At 48.3% G+C, this 17,500-nt stretch overlaps 1 protein-coding gene across 2 annotated transcripts in view; it reads right to left on the reverse strand.

Moving 5' to 3' along the window:
• The window catches only part of il17rel (interleukin 17 receptor E-like), a 67,451-nt gene that overhangs the window by 49,603 nt on the left and 348 nt on the right, over window positions 1-17,500 (reverse strand). For both annotated transcript variants that reach the window (XM_084330785.1, XM_084330784.1), the window contains exon 2: window positions 14,967-14,994. In XM_084330785.1, coding sequence (XP_084186911.1) covers window positions 14,967-14,994 — 28 coding nt within the window. The remainder of the gene's footprint in view (window positions 1-14,966; window positions 14,995-17,500) is intronic.

Raw genomic sequence — 17,500 nt, forward strand, 5'->3', positions numbered from 1 at the left:
CACAAGGGCCCCACAACCAGGGGGAGACAGGAGGGCCCCGAAACCAGGGGGGTAATCACTAGGGGTGCCCAGAGAATGCGACGGGGGGAAATCAAATGATTGTGGTTTCCAAGGGAGCTGAGCAAGAACCTATTCTGCAGGTCCTAGTGGAGGGCAAATTAACAGAGATGATGGCAGACACTGGAGCAGGTTTTTCCTGCATAAAGCAAAAATACGCCGCTCACTTACCCCAGTCTGGACAGTATGTTCGGACGGTCGGATTCTCGGGAAAAACACAATTAATACCCACATCAGATCCAATCTCTATGACGTATAACAACAAGACCATAACAATACCTGTATTAATTTCGGACAGCACCCCGCGCAATCTCTTGGGACGAGATGCAATGTGTAAACTAGGCTGTAAAATCCTATGTACGCCTGAGGGGATTCAAATTGAACAAGACGTGTACCAAATGATGCTACAAGGGACGGGGGAGAAAGAGGCCACTGTGTTCTGGCTGGGCAACATAGATGCAGAGCTGCAAAGGGTCTGTGCCCCCTGGGAGCCATTTCTGAAAACCCAACTGCCTCAGTCTAGACAAACAAACATGGAGGCACATTGCACACTACAATATTTGACGAATAGTGACCTAGTTAGGAACAAGGCATGGTTGCAGGGACAGCCCGAGCAGGTGCAGATTGACTCATCTACGATAATTGTAGGGAGACAGGGCGCGGCGTTGAGGGTTAACACGAGTAAGTATCTACGGGAACAACATAGACTAAGAGACGCCGCCCCACACATCACTCTGAGAATAAATCCTGGTTACGAATCCGAACATCTAGGTTCAATGATACAGGAATCCGAGACTCAAAGGTGGGTCTCCACGGAATCTCCGCTAATTTGGAACAGCGCAGATGGGAGTTTCATAAAAATAATGATTTCCTTTTCAGTTTTGGCAAAACCGCAAGTAATCAGATTACCAGGAGACCCTTGCGTTATTCCAGAGGCGGATGCTTTGCTGGAACAGGACATGTTGGCGCGCACCCCAGAACGGTTGTGGTCAAAACACGACACAGATGTGGGTCTAATATTGTCGGCACAGCCAGTGAAGGTCAGGTTAAAGAAGGGTTGTAGACCACCCTTTATCAGACAGTATACAATGAAGCCAGAGTCGGAGGAAGCTATATCACATCAGATTGAGGGACTGTTAAAGGGGGGAGTGCTCGTCCCTTTCAAATCCAGATGTAATACACCTATCCACCCAGTGCTAAAGGCGGACAGGGCTAGGTACAGACTGGTACACGATTTGAGGGCGGTGAACGACGTGGTGTCTGGACCAGAGGCGGAAGTCGCTAATCCACACACCCTCCTGACAAACATCCCGAGTAGCTCGCAGTACTATACGGTCATTGATCTCACACAGGCATTCTTCAGTGTTCCATTGGAAAAAGAGTCTCAGTATCTGTTTGCTTTTACCCACAGGGGGAAACAATACTCTTACACCCGGTTGCCACAAGGGTTCGCGCACTCGCCGCATTACTTCTCGAAGGCGCTCAAGGAAGACTTGCAAGGAGTGTGCGACACACTACTCAGCATGGTTTTACTGTATGCAGATGACATTCTAATCTGCTCGGATACACGTCAGCAGTGCCATGAGGACTCCATCAAAGTTTTGAGTGGATTAGCCGTGGGAGGCCACAAGGCATCCCGTTCAAAACTGCAGTACTGCCAGCCAAAAGTTGAGTACTTGTCTCGCGTCATTCAAAAGGGCATAAAAAGCATCTCACCCACGCAGCTCGAAGCTGTATCCAAGGCACCTAGGCCATTGACGGTCCGACAGATGATGACGTTTTTAGGGATGACTGGGTACAGCTCTGAGTGGGTGGAGGACTATACGATAGCGACAGCGCCGTTGAGGATGATGATAAAAGAGGCGGGTACAGACAAGCTTCGCGCTCCCTTGACATGGACCGAGGAGGGGGAGGACGCGTTCATAAACATTAAGCGTCTGTTGTTACAGGCCCCTGCCCTGGCGCTGCCGGATTATGAGAAGTGTTTCCACCTATTCGTCTCACATAGAGCGCAGCATGCGACAGCTGTCCTGACTCAAACACAGGGGGGGAGTGGGAAAAAACAACCGATAGCATATTACTCTAGAGCTCTTTCGCCGGTAGAGCAGGGTCTGCCACCTTGTTATCAGGCCCTGGCCGCAGCACATTTGATGTATGAGAAGGCAACGGCCGTGACAATGGGATATGACATTTGCATTTGGACACATCACAAATTGGCAAACTTGATTGAAAGAGGCAAATTTGTTCTGACCAGCCAACGGCAACAGGCTTACATGAGGCTCCTGCAGTACTCGGACGTTACGATAAAAACATGCCACGGCAGTAACCCGGCGGATCTGGTACCACTCCCGAGCGAGGGTCAACCGCATGAGTGTGAGGTGGAGGTACAGGCTTTCGTGAAACTCCGTCCTGATTTGGGAGTCGACCCGCTCGCGATAGCAGAACTCTCACTTTTTGTGGATGGGTCCTGCTATCGGGAGGGGGAAAATTTAAGGTCAGGATACGCCGTCGTACAGTGCAAACCTAACGGAGAAACACTAACAAGAAAGGCCGAACAATGCATGCAACCATGTTCGGCCCAGCTTGCAGAACTAATAGCACTAACAGAAGCATGCATAATAGCTAAAGATCGCACGGTTAACATCTTTACAGACTCTGCGTATGCGCATGGCGTATGCCACCTATTCGCGGCCATTTGGAAGGCAAGAGGCTTTAAGAAATCGGACGGCTCACCGATCCTTCACCACAAGCAGGTTGTGGCGCTTATTCAGGCTGTAAAGTTGCCCAAAAGCATTGCTATCGTAAAGTGCCAGGCACACAGAAAAGACCTGTCCTTTGTGACGACGGGAAACAACGCGGCGGACGAGGCCGCGAAGGCGCGTCCACGGCTGTTCTGATGTTTGCGGCCGAACTGACGACTGAGGTAACTGAGGATAATTTGAGTGATCTTCAGGACTCAGCCACGCAGGCCGAGAAACAGTCGTGGACGGAGAGGGGGGCTGTAAGGGGGGCAGATGGTCTGTGGAGGAGTCATAACGGTTTGATAGTCGCCTCCATCGATCTTCTGTCCTTAGTGATACCTGAGGCTCATGGTGTTGATCACTGTGGAAGAGCAGAGACCCTGAAACGAATCACGAAAATGGGATTTTGGTCCCCAAAGCTTCAGGCACAAATTGACGTTACACTAGCCAGGTGTTTAACATGCTTACAGGGCAATGTGCGCAAAGGAGTACCGACAGTGGCGGCTTACACACCCCTCCCTGAGGGACCATTCAGACATCTGATTATGGACTATACAGACATGATAACGCCAGTGCAGGGCAAACGATACCTCCTGGTAGTAGAGGACTGCTTTAGTCGCTGGATTGAGGCCATTCCATCTAAACACAAGAACGCGGACACAGTGATCAAGTTCCTGTGTCGCGAGGTCATTCCGAGATTTGGAATTCCCACGATATTACAAAGCGATAATGGCCGCGAGTTCATCGACAAGGTGGTTAAAGGGCTGATGCAGAAATTAGGTATAAGACAGCGCCTTTCCTGTGTCTATAGTCCCGGGTCGCAGGGGAAGGTGGAAAGGGCCAATCTGGTCATTAAAAACAAACTGTTGAAAATCTGTATGCAAACTAAGCTTAACTGGATTGATGCTTTGCCACTTGCTCTGATGGCTATTAGAAGCAGCGTAAACCGCCAAACACAGCTAACACCGCATGAAATGCTTACAGGCCGCAGCATGCCAGCACCGCCATTTAGACACCTGGCTAGGGGCCCGGCATTAGATATTTTTGAGCAAGATCTGGAAAAATATCTTCAGCAAGTGACTAAAATACATGAAGCTGTGTTTCGAAAGGAGAGAAAGGGGGTGAAGGAGGCGGAGAAGGAAGCCACCAAACCGAGACTGATCCCTGGGGACTTGGTCTTCGTAAAGGTCCACAAGAGAAAGTGGTCATCACCCCGGAGAGAGGGCCCGTACGAGGTGATCCGATCGACTGGAACGGCAGTCCAAGTCAAAGGATCAGCGACCTGGTTCCATTTCAATCACTGCATAAAGGCCAGCGGCGATCTCTTGGGGGATACAATCGATCGCAGTTATGCAGAACCCGACATGGAGGGTCCGAGACGGCAACTGGAAGGTGCCTGCTGATGCTCCCGCAGATGTTGGCAGCAGTGTGCGGACGGTCGGCCGGGCACAACGACGTCATTAAGAACCGTCACGGTCGACCCGTCCTTGAGGATGATGGGTTTGAGTGGGTAGGAGTCCCACGGGGTCCCGCTCAGGCTCAAGTACCAGCAGGCTTTCATGACCAGGCTCAGAATCAGGCGCCCCCTCTTCCCTCCATCGAGGAAGGGGGGGAGAAGATAAGACTACAACCAAACGGGGTGTTTCCCGTAGGACCGCAAGGGCATGTTTTTGATTTTGACCATTCCCCCGTCACAGGCGGGGATACTTACCATTATACTAACGAGGATCGGGTTGTGGGGGTAGATAGGAGAGTTGAGCCTGTCCCGAACCAATCACAGGGGACAGGGGTGAGGGGAAAAAGGGAGGTCAAGGACACTGAGTCGGAAGAGGTGGGGGGACAGGATATGTTCCAGAGGACAGCCGGAACGTTGAGGGACTCAGTGGGCTCACTCTGGGCCAGGTTGAGGGGTTTGCTTCCTTCCGGGGAACAAGATGGGGGCGACTATGACTATGACGAGGAAGACCCGGAGGCTGACCCGATGTATAGGGCGGCTTTAGGGAATGAGTGGTTTAAGTGGGTCCAGTACACGAGCGCGCAGAATCAGATAGAGGATTGTTATGTCTGCTCCAAGGCACGTCCGGATAGGCTGCTGGTGAAGGGCACGAAGTTCAGTTGGGCTCAGTGTGACAGGGACGCAGAGGCATGGGAGGGGCCCCATAATAGTCGCCCTTGGTGCGAGGCAGAGTGTTTGGGGTTTCTCGGCTCTAGTCGTTTTAAGGCGGCAGGAAACGTCACGGATTTCAAGGATGTCACTATGCGGGAACGTTGTAGGAAATTGGATGTACGTGTGCAGGGGGTAGCGACGGGGTTGCCAATACCCAGAGGTGTCAAACTATGGCTGACCAAGGATTTCGAGTGCTTGCAAAAGGAGGGGACCCGGGATGTAGGGGAGGTGGCAGAGGGGCGGTGCACTACTATTTGGAGCATCACGACTAACTGCACGAAAGAAGGAAAGTGTGGACACGGGGTCGTGTTAAAGGGAGTGGATACCAACCCACGGCCTGTAGCTTGCCCTTTTCATGTCCAGGATATGGCACTGGCGGACCAATACTGGCTCTGCGGCGGTAGGAGGTTGAGGAATACACTTCCTTTAGATTGGTCAGGTAGATGTGCCCGGGTTCAGGCGATCATGCCAATGGTGGTCCTACCATTATCAGTGACGGAAGGACCTTCTGAGTCTCCTATCTCTCGAACGAAGCGTAGCTACAAGGCAGACCCAAGGGTGTATCTGGACAGCATAGGACAGCCAAGGGGCATTCCAGCCGAGTTCATGGCTAAGAATGAGATTGCGGCAGGGTTTGAGTCTATTCTGCCATGGATATCGGTCAATAAGAACACCGGGTGGATCAACTATTTGTTTTACAATCAGCAGCGGTATCTCAACTACACCGAGGAGGCGTTGGATGCAATGGGGGACCAGATGCACGCGACCAGTACGGTGGCGTGGCAGAATAGACAGGCTCTGAACTGGTTAATGGCGGAGAAGGGTGGAGTCTGTTCCATGTTTGGACAGTACTGCTGCACATTCATTCCGACGAATGTGGGGCCAGGGGGAAAGTTCTCCGAGGCCATGGCTAAGCTGAAGATTTGAGGGAGGAGTTGAGGGGGAATTCTGGCCGGAATGAAGAATGGTGGGGGAGTGGGGTGTTGGAAAGATTGGGACAGTGGGGAAGCATAGTGATGCAGACGGGGATATCCATCGGGGTGGCAGGGTTGATATTGGTTCTCCTTTTCTGTTGTGGTATGCCTCTCTTGGGTAGGCTGGTAACTTCACACGTAACGAGCCAAATGCTGATGGTGGGACAGAAAGAGATTGAGCCACAAATCGGGCCATATCCTCAGCTTTATGCTGCCTTAGAGGGAGACGAGGGGATAGAGGATTAGGGGTATGGTGAGGTAGGGACATTTTCTTTTTGTTGGTTCTTTCCTTTAAGAGTGACGGGGGATGGTCTGAGTGCAGTTTTGTTGGTTTATTCCTTTAACTAGGAATTTTAGTCTGATTTTCTAATGATCCTTCGGCATAGAGATTGCAACCATTGAAAATCATTGCATTGTTTTTTATTTTTTTTATTATTTTTTGTTTATTTTACTTGTGGTCCTGGTCAAACCGGAATGGGAAGGGGCATCGGCAGAGTGTCGGTTCTGAGCCTGAGGAAGCATTGAGAAGAAGTGGTCTGGGGATCGGTTCTGGGGACTGGAGGGACAAAGGGGGGGGCTAACGCAGTGGGCAAGATGGGCACCTCCCGTCGAAGATGGGGGGACACGTGGTGAGGTCGGTACCAGCGCCTCCCGTCCAGGCATGGGGACATGCTTCTACGAGGACTGGAGGTGTGGCGTGGTGGTTGCTGTATTGGCAAAATGTGACTTTTGGCAATACGGTGAGGAGACTATGGCGTGGGCATGGAAGGGGGGCTGAGCGATGGACACTGGGACTCAATGTTATGGAAGAGACAATGTCATTTTTTTGGGAGGGATGTTCTATGTTTAGTTCTGACGGTCAACTTCTCCTTTCCCTGATGAGAGTCGCGGTTTCCGGCCGGAACTGTGGCTCATTTGGTAAGCGGTGGAGGTTGGGGGGATTTGTCTGTCAGGTTAGGATTATAAATTGGGGTATTTTTTTTTTTTGATGTTTTATTATTACTCTTGTTTTGAGCGGTTTTGTGTTTATTGTGAGAACGGTAGTCAGCCTTTGTTGGTCCGTTAGGGGTCCAGTGAATGAAGTAAGGTTTCTTGTTTAGTTAGACATTTAAAATGTATTATATGGCTAGGTTTCTTGTTTAGATCAGCCATTTAAACTTTTATTATATAAATATGGTTTCTCGTTTAGTTAGACGTTCACATTTTCTTGGTTATATGATTTGGGTGGGACTAGGGATAGCCCCAAATGGGGGAATGTTGGGGAAAATGTGTATGAGGTGGACTAGTTTAATATAGGTCAACTAGCAGTGCTGAAAGACGGTCTGGCTGACGTTCTTAAAACAATTTGGAACAGATGGACATTTCAGTACGGCATGTTGTGTGCTGGTAATCTCGTACATTGTATGCTTTCATATCTTGTTCTTTTCTCTCTTTCACACAGGCACAGCACACACACACAGACACACGGACACACACGTACACAGACACACACAGTCGCACAGACATACACACCGACACACACACACACACACACATTCCCTGTGACACAATACACACATACAATACACATACGTCTGTACGCAGACGCATGCACACACAGACACACACACACATACACACACACACACACACACACACACACACACACATCTCACTCTCTACATCATATCGTGTGTGGACATCATATCTTGTTTATCTCTCTTCATGTTCTCTCTCCGATGTTAAATCTACGTATCATCTTAATGTACGTCATGTCAGATCTGACATGATATGATACGTCATCATATCTGTCATGGGGGGGCAGGACTGAGAGGGGATTTAGGGGACAGGCAAAGGGATTGGGGACAGAGTGTTTTTTGTTCAAGCTGTGGTGATCCTCTGCTCGACCCATAGCTCTTGCTGTTAAGAACTTCTTTTCTTAAATAAATTACCTATTTGTTACAATTGGAAATATCGTCTCCTGCTGTGTTAAACAACCTTCAGCCACAACAATACCATGGCTATGATCCAATCAGATTGCTTGATTTGAGCTACCCATTTTATAAATATGCACACCCAATACGTTATGTATGTAAGCACGTTCACAATAAATAGTGGTAAAAGTGTCTCGTAAAGTGTGTGTATGTGCCATGTAACTGAAGGAAATGGGGGGGGGGGGGGGGCAGGGTGTGTGAATGGATGGAAACAAGGGGGTCTAGGGGGACAGGGTCAGGTGTTGACGGAGCTTGAGCAGGTGTTGGGAATCTCAGCTCAGTGTCCCGATGGCCTGGGGGTAGAAACTGTTCCTGAGGCTGTTAGTCTTATAGCCACGATGATGATACAGCCAGGACTGCTTCCTAATGAAGAGGCCACTGCTCGTGTGGCTGGGATCAGCAATGAACTTATTGGCCTTATAGATATACAGTACATCTCTTGGTGTATACTCTATGTCCTCCATGTTAAGCAGCGCACCACCTGTGAGCCACTGGGCCGATCGCACCACCCTCTGAAGCTGCCGCCGATCCTGTTCAGGGCAGCTGGCGTACCAGGCGGTGATGCAGCAGGCCGTGACGCTTTCAATGGTGCACCTGTTAAAGTTCCTCAGGACAGGTGAGGACGTGCTAGACTTCTTCAGCCTTCTTAGGTTGTAAAGACGCTGCTGCTGGGATTTCTTCACCAACGTGTCCCCATGCGGAAACCACTTCATGGCCTCCGACACGTGGACTCAAAGGAACCCGAAGCTACAGACCCACTCCACATTCGCCCTGTTGACGGTTATGGATACATAACCTCTTCCTGAAGTCCAGGATCAGCTCCTTGAACCCGTGACATTTTTTATCCTTTATTTATCCAGGAATGTCCCATTGAGATACAAGATCTCTTCTTCCAGGGAGTCGTGACCAACACGGCACACAACAAGTTTCAACATAAAAACCTAAAAACAAGGGCATTAAACAAAAAACATACAAATCTAATACAAATACAGAAGGCCATTTGTGCAGTGGCAAGAAGCATACTCAGATCAACAATAGCATCAGGTAAAACAGTTTCATGAAGGGCTAGTCGTAGCATACCTTTAAAAGCATTCACAGTAGGAAGTGCCTCTAGACAAAGTTTCACTTGCAGCGTATTCCATAAAAAGGGAGCATAGTGGGAGAATGCAGCTTTACCAAGCTCTGACTGCATCAAAGGAACATTTAAAAGCATCCCATTTGTTGCTCGACATTCAAGCGTTCCCACAGTCTTAACTGAAACTCACTCAAAGAGGATCATATAACCATGCGATGCATGACCCGCGCTGTCACCTCAGTGAAGTACCGTCCGAGCCAACGTTGTCATCGATTCGTCACACTATCTGTCTCTCTTGCTGTTTGTCTGTCTCTGTTTACCGCTGTCAGGCATTCTTGAAAGCACAGTAAGCTAATGACCCAGTGAGTCCGAGAAGGAAATCAGATAACTGTTATTACGTGTGCTCTGACAGGCACTCGCTCAGATGACACGCCCATTAACAACAATGAGAGAAAATAACTGTATGATGGAGTCACCCGACATCAAGAACGACATGTTACTCATCTTATTTTGCTTCAGTCAGTGCATGTATCACTTACTGTATCACCACTTTATATTATATGTCGGAAATGCTTAATCCTGAATTATTTTTCAGCCCCCCCCCCCTTCAAGAGGTGTTGTCTCTTGCCCGGCCATCGTTGTAAATACAAACTTGTTCTTAATTGAAGGTAAAAGAAATATTAAAACATACTCAATATGGCAGTGCTGTGGAAGGCTGCCCTTTTATATTTTAAATAGTTATTGTTTGCACTGCTCTTATTGCCTGTGTGATTGCTGCTAGGCCGAGGAGACAAGAAACAATTATTCCACTCCTCCAAATAAACTAGGAACTTGAAACTTGTATGAGATAATGTGAGCTCACTTTGTTTCAAATGCTTCAAAAGAACCAGTACAATGGAAATTGTGTTTTTCAATCTCTTTGCATTGTTTAGCAGAAGGCATGTTGATGTAAAGTCACCTAAAGTGTTATAACTATGTGAAATATGTTAGGAACCGGTTTACAGGTAGGCTCAAATGCACAACACGGGAGACAGAGGAAAGTTCAACCCCGAAGGGCGTTTAATAATACGCTGCAAAAAAGTTAACGCACTCCAGTGCGGTGTGTGTGTGTCTTGAGTCTGGCGGGGGATATCCGTGACCAGGGGGAAGCAGTGGGTTGAAGCAGGCCGTTAATAAAGGAAGATCTGACACTGATGCATGGAGATCCTGGTCTTCTTGTAGGTGGTGAGGTGATTAGACGGCAGTTGTGGAGTCTCCATCCATCAGTGTGATGATTATCAGCTGTGTCTTTTGCACCCCCGTAGAGCGTGCGCCGAAGTGCAGGGAGTGGATGGGACAGACACAGGGTTAGAGACAGACATGTGGGTGTGTGAGGGAGACAGAGAGGATTGTGCAGGTGAAACCGTAACAGGACCCCCCCCCCCCCCCCGAGCGGGAGACTGGCGACTGGCCCGGAGCGTCTGGGTGGGCTCGGTAAAAGTCACGGAGAAGGATGGGAGACATGATCTGGGATCGGGGAATTCAACTCTGTTCCTCTGGTCCATACCCCTCCCAATCCACCAGGTACTGGAAGCCCCGACCCTGGCGACGAACCTTTAGGAGCCTCCGAACCGCCCACTGTGGGTGACCATCTACCAGTTGGGGGGGGGGGGGCAGTGCAGGAGTAGGTGGAGACAGGTTGCTGGTGATGTAGGGCTTGACCCGAGAGAGACGTGGAACACCCAGTGGATGCGTCGGAGGGAGTGAGGGAGAACCAACTGGATGGCGGTGGGGTTGATCACTCGGTCAATGGTGTAGGGACCGATGTACCTGGACGAGAGCTTCTTGGAAGTGACACTGAGGGGAAGGTCCGCAGTCGACAACCAGACCTGTTGGCCGACCTGGTACTCCGGGGCTGAGGATCGACGGCCCATGCAGTGGCGCAGAGGAGTGCAGTGCGCAGCGAGTTCCAGACCCGACGACAGCGGTGGAGGTGGGCCTGAACTGAACCGACGCCTCAGCCTCCGGGAAAGGGGAGTAGAGGTGGTCTAGGTGGTCTAGGTGGCTGGTATCCTAGGGAGCACTCGAATGGCGACCGGTCGGTGGAGTCGTTGACCATGGCGTTCAGCGAGTACTCAACCCAGGGCAGGTCCTTGCTCCAGGAGGAGGGGTGGAGAGAACACATGCAGCGAAGAGCCGACTACATGCTTTGATTTGCCCTCTCGGCCTGTCCATTGGACTGGGGATGGTAGCCGGACATGAGACTGACCGTGGCCCCAATCCCAGCACAAAAAGCTTGCCAAACCTTGGATGTGAACTGGGGGCCACGGTCAGACAACACATCCTGGGGAAAGCCGTACAGGCGGAAGATGTGGGTGGTGAGTAGTTCCGCCGTCTCGGCGGCGGTCGGGAGTTTGGCCAGGGCTATCAGTCGAACTGACTTCGAGAAACGGTCCACGAGGGTCAGGATGACAGTGTTGCGGAGGGACGGAGGGAGACCGGTAACGAAGTCCACGGAGAGGTGGGACCATGGACAATTGGGCACGGGGAGAGGCTGCAGCAGGCCTGATGGAGAGGTAGGACCATGGACAACTGGGCACGGGGAGAGGCTGCAGCAGGCCTGATGGAGAGGTAGGACCATGGACAACTGGGCACGGGGAGAGGCTGCAGCAGGCCTGATGGAGAGGTGGGACCATGGATGACTGGGCACGGGGAGAGGCTGCAGCAGGCCTGATGGAGAGGTGGGACCATGGATGACTGGGCACGGGGAGAGGCTGCAGCAGGCCTGATGGAGAGGTGGGACCATGGATGACTGGGCACGGGGAGAGGCTGGAGCAGGCCTGAAGGAGGGCGATGGGACACCTTGTTCCGTGCGCAGGTAGGGCAGGCAGAGACGAGCTCTCTGACGTCCGCGGCCATGGTAGTCCGTACTGGGGACTGGGCAGAAGCAGTGGGAGGAGTAGGTGACAGTGTGAGCCCCAAAAGTACCTGGATAGCCGACAGGAGATCCCTCATCTGAATGGTGCCCCCCTGCTGGAGAGTCTCCTGGGCCTGTAGTCGATCGTTCAAGGCATGGACGGCAGTGGAGGCTTTGCGAGGCAAGTGCCCATGGTCCAGAAGGACTCTCTCCTGAGCCTGTAGTGACGCCCGTGTCATCGAGTCCCCCGTGTTGGCTGAGCCTGTTTCCATGGTCAGATCTTCTGTTAGGAACCGGTTTAGAGGTAGGCTCAAATGCACAACACAGGAGACAGGAAAGTTCAACCACGAAGGGCGTTTAATCACTCCGTCATCTTTCTCTCCCATTACAGAAGCAGAGACCCTGACACTGGTAACGTCGAACCGTCCGACTACATGCCAGCTGGACCAGCTACCCTCCCCACTCCTCCAGACCATAGCACCGGACATCCTCCCATTCCTAACTGCAACCATCAACTCCTCACTCAACTCAGGGGTGGTCCCCACCACCCTAAAACAAGCCAGAGTCACGCCCCTCATAAAAAAAAAACCTGAACCCCACCGTCATAGGCAACTATCGTCCTGTCTCTCTTCTCTCCTTCCTTTCTAAAAAACTTGAACTGTATCCAAGCAACTTACTGCTTATCTCTTACAGAATGACCTCCTAGACCCTAATCAGTCTGGCTTCTGGACTGGCCACTCCACAGAAACGGCCCTCATTGCAGTCACAGAGGCACTTCACTTAGCAAAAGCGAAAGGCCTCTCCTAGATCTATCTGCAGCCTTCGACACAGTCAACCACCAGATCTTCCTCGCGACCCTCGCAGGAATGGGAGTGGCTGGCTCTGCGCTGACATGGCTGACATCATACCTCAATGACCGCTCCTACCAAGTGTCATGGAGAGGGACCCTGTCAGCCCCCCGCCCCCTGCAGACGGGTGTCCCCCAGGGCTCGGTCCTAGGACCCCTTCTCTTCTCCCTCTACACTAAATCACTGGGTAACATTATCACGTCTCATAGCTTCTCGTATCATTGTTATGCCGATGATACTCAACTCTTCCTCTCCTTCCCTCCCTCAGATATCCACGTCTCTGAGCGGATCTCGGCCTGTCTGTCCGACATCTCCACCTGGATGACGACCAACCACCTCAAACTAAACCTAAGCAAAACAGAATTGCTCCACCTGCCGGCCAAATCCTCCCCCCTGACCGACCTTTCCATCACAGTCGAGAATGCAGCTGTGACCGCGTCACCGACCGCCAAGAACCTTGGTGTTGTCCTCGACGACCAGTTGAACTTCTCTGCTCACATCACAGCGACAACCAGAACCTCCAGATTCCTCCTGAGCAACGTCAGAAGGATCCGCCCCTTCCTGACAAAAGAAGTCACCCAACTCCTCATCCAATCAACAGAACCGCTCCCGCCTACCTCCGGTCAATGGTCTCTAACTACACACCCTCAAGACCCCTACGCTCTGCATCTTCTGGCCGCCTCAGACCTACTCCTATCCAAGCCCCGGGAGGGTCATCAAAGAGATGCCGCCTATTCTCAGTCCTTGCCCCACAATGGTGGAATGAACTACCCACCCCAGTTAGGACAGCCGAAACCCGTCCAATCTTCCGCCGTCGACTTAAGACGCACTTCTTCAACCATTATCTGAAATAATAATGTAAAAAAATTATAATAATAATTAAAAAAAAAACTCTAACCCTAACTAACCTTACTGTCATGCACTTGTCCTAATAAACTAACCTACACTGTAACACGCAACACTTTGATGAACATTGTTACTCAGCTGATAGAGTTGTACACTTCCTGATGACTTGTCGTACAGAACTTGTAAGTCGTTTTGGATAAAAGCGTCAGTTAAATGACTAAATGTAAATGTAAATGTAATAATACGTTGCAAAAAAGATAACGCACTCCAGTGCGGTGTGTGTGTGTGTGATGATTATCAGCTGTGCCTTTTGCACGCCCGTAGAGTGTGCGCCGAAGTGCACAAGTGTGTACATGGGGGTGTGTGAGGGAAACAGAGAGGATTGTGCAGGTGAAACCGTACCAAAATATTTAAAAATCTTCCCAGTCATCAACATAATCAAACCGTTTCAGATAGTCAATCTGATAGTCAATCTGCTTCCAGTAATAGATTGTGTCATCTACTCTGTAACCCTGATTTTATCGGTCAGTTGTCAATAGTTGCAAAGGATATCAACTAACAAATTGACAAACAAGTAATGAAACTAGTTTGCTAAAAAATATATATTTTAGCGGTTCAGAAACATCCACAGCAAACGTGACAACTGATACATGCTAGCACAAGTTAGCCAATGTTAGCCAATGTTAATCTCCCATAGAAACTGATCACATTGGTGCCATAAATACTTGGTTACATTTGAAAGCTTCCTGTATTATGATGCTAACTTGACATTGCCTTTCAATAATGCCTGCATCTGTAAACAAGTTCTTTATGAACACGCCGCACCCAATCAATATACAGTCAGTTGGCTCTGTTTCCTGACATTGGTATTCCACAATAAGCATTTTTTTTTACAGAATTAACAACATTGGACTGTTTTTTAGTTTTTTTTAGTTGGCCATTCCAAACATTTATTTGTCAATGGACCCCAATGTCCTCCTTTCCTGCAATATTGGCATGCAAATTAATGCAAATTAACAACGCAACTCTGTGATTTCACCAATTAATCAGTGTGTGTATTATTACGTTAGGTTAACTTAATGCATAGATTATATATGTTTTAGAGTGACGCCATTCTTGTAGATGTACTGTACAGTACGGTAACTTGCACGTGTGTGTGTGTGTGTGTGTGCGTGTGTGTGTGTGTGTGTGTGTGTGTGTGTGTGTGTGTGTGTGTGTGTGTGTGTGTGTGTGTGTGTGTGTGTGTGTGTGTGTGTGTGTGTGTGTGTGTGTGTGTGTGTGTGTGTGTGTGTGTGTGTGTGTGTGTGTGTGTGTGTGTGTGTGTGTGTGTGTGTGTGTGTGTGTGTGTGTCATGTGCGTGCATGTGCATGTGCACTTGTGTATACTCACAGCGGGGCTTGGTCTTGCATTGGAGGCCCTGCAGAAAAAGGAAATGGTCCAGAGTCAAAGCAGTTGAGAAGTTATTTGCTCATCTTATCTTATTAATTAATGTGTGTGTGTGTGTGTGTGGTGTGTGTGTGTGTGTGTGTGTGTGTGTGTGTGTGTGTGTGTGTGTGTGTGTGTGTGTGTGTGTGTGTGTGTGTGTGTGTGTGTGTGTGTGTGTGTGTGTGTGTGTGTGTGTGTGTGTGTGTGTGTGTGTGTGTGTGTGTGTGTGTGTAATAAGGATGTAAAAACCTGTGCTGCTATGGGGAGGGATTTCCCAAAGCAGCATACATTGTACATCCTTGTTGCTTTGCACAAGGATACACACACACACACACGTGTCGTTTGGCCTTTATTGACCTTCAATGCTTAGTGTGCACTTACTGTATGCCTCTTCAGAAGTTGCATAGGTGTTACAAATATTGTTGCATGCTTCTTTCCACCCCCTTAATTGTAACAGTAATGTTTTTAAATGTGTTTATGTCTATAACCTTCAAGAGAGCCTGTATTGGTATTATATGTAATACATTTCAGAATCAAGCAGGGTAATTTCAGCTAGAGTAAAAGGGCGCTTCTCCGAAACACAATGCTGATTTATTTTGCACATAATCTCACACATTTCCCAAATAACTCTAAGCAGTTTTGTTGGTATTGAGGGTTAATATGTTTGAGTATGCCCTCCAGTGATGTCATCGGAGGGCACTCAATCCTTGTGTTAATAGGGAGGTGTAGTCTGACGTCACTGGTTGTTCCACCCGTATAGGGAATCATTGGGAAAATGGATTATCGGCTATTGTAACAATTCTGCCGCATGGAAATTGAAAAGCTTTAATTTTTGCACAAAATGTTTTCCCGTCTACCACTAACATTATTGTTTACGCATTTTGGTTGAAATAAAGGTAGTTATAAGGTTTTTAATTTGTCGTTAAAAAATAACTACACTTAACAGTACGGCAGGAGAATGCCTGGCGTTCAGTGTTGTCGCCTAATACACGTCACGGCCAGCTGATACACGCTATCTAACGTTACCTAACTAAAGTTAACATACTAGACATTAGCAATGTCTACTGTCGTGTCCATAAGTCCCTGGCAGAATACTTTGTTGGTGAGGACAAAAGTATTCAAAGAGGAGAGAACCATTTTAAATCGGGGCATGTAGAGGAGTTTCGCGAATGCCGGCTAGCAAGCTAGCTATCTACTAACGTTACATAAAAAACAATAATGTTATAAACTATACACAGTATGTACAACGAAACAATGATTTACATTAGTATTTACAGTGATTTAATATGCAGCGAAATAACGTTATACGATTTAAAATATAAATACAAATAGGTAACATGGTTGTTGCTTTTAAAAATGGTGGTTGGCTTTAGAGATGAATGGTTATGATCACCAGAGAGATACTAGCCACAGATTCAGGGTCAGTTATTTTCCCATTGTACGAATTGTTAAGCTTATGGAATGTAAGGGAAAACTTAGGTCTGCGACTAAAGCCAGGAGTCTACACTGTGGTGACGTCAGTCAGCAGCGCCAAATGGTAGTTTCTCAGTGAACGAAAACATAAACGTTGTTATTTTGCTACCTTTGCGATTAATTGCGAATATTTTCGTGTTGAGCTATAGATTGTGGATGAATACGCACAGAATGCAAATGTCCATGCTTTATTTGTTTAAATGAGACAATTTAGAAATGGGAAATGGGGAAATACATTGGGTTGGACAGAGGGTGGAACACGGAAAAACGGCAATGACGTAACCACTACACCTCCCTATTACAGTTCAACGTAATAGATGAAAAATAACAATCCTTATTGTAATCCATATTTCATATTCAGATTCAGAGTTTTATTTGCCACATAGAAGTAATATAAAAATGCCCCATACTCTAACACATCCTTTACTTTATTCATAACAAAAACTCTTGGACATCTTTTTTTGTGCAATGTGAGATTTCCATCTTAGTTTATCATCCATAATTACACAAGAAAACGAAATTCAGTAACTCTCTCAATATCAACTCCATCTATGGACAATACTATATTTTCATCTCATTTTCGATTGCCAAATATCATACATTTTGTCAGATTCAGGAATAGCTTATTTACATCAAACCATTTTTTTTGCTTTGTCATTTCATATTCATACACAATATATTCAGCTAGTTCAGCAGCTAGAGACAAGTTGCAGGTTGAAAAAGCCCTCAGCTCTGAACTCGGCAGAATTTGCAGATAACAAACTATCATTACATCTAAAACAGAGTCCACTCTCTTTGGATCAAATAACAATTCAGCAAGGCCAACGGCTTCTCTGTTACAGTGGGTGACAATTGTCACAAGGGATGAAATTACCTGGGTTCCATCCTAGAGGCAAATCTTTCCTGTGACAAAATGGCAACCAATGTAATAAAAAAAGGTCAACCAACTAACAAGATTCTTGTACCGGATCTCCTCTCTGGTAAACAAGAATACCCTGAAGACTCTGGTAGGAGCACTCATTTAA

Source organism: Notolepis coatsorum, assembly GCF_963971535.1.
Source record: "Notolepis coatsorum genome assembly, chromosome: 15".
In the NCBI taxonomy this organism is placed as follows: domain Eukaryota; kingdom Metazoa; phylum Chordata; class Actinopteri; order Aulopiformes; family Paralepididae; genus Notolepis; species Notolepis coatsorum.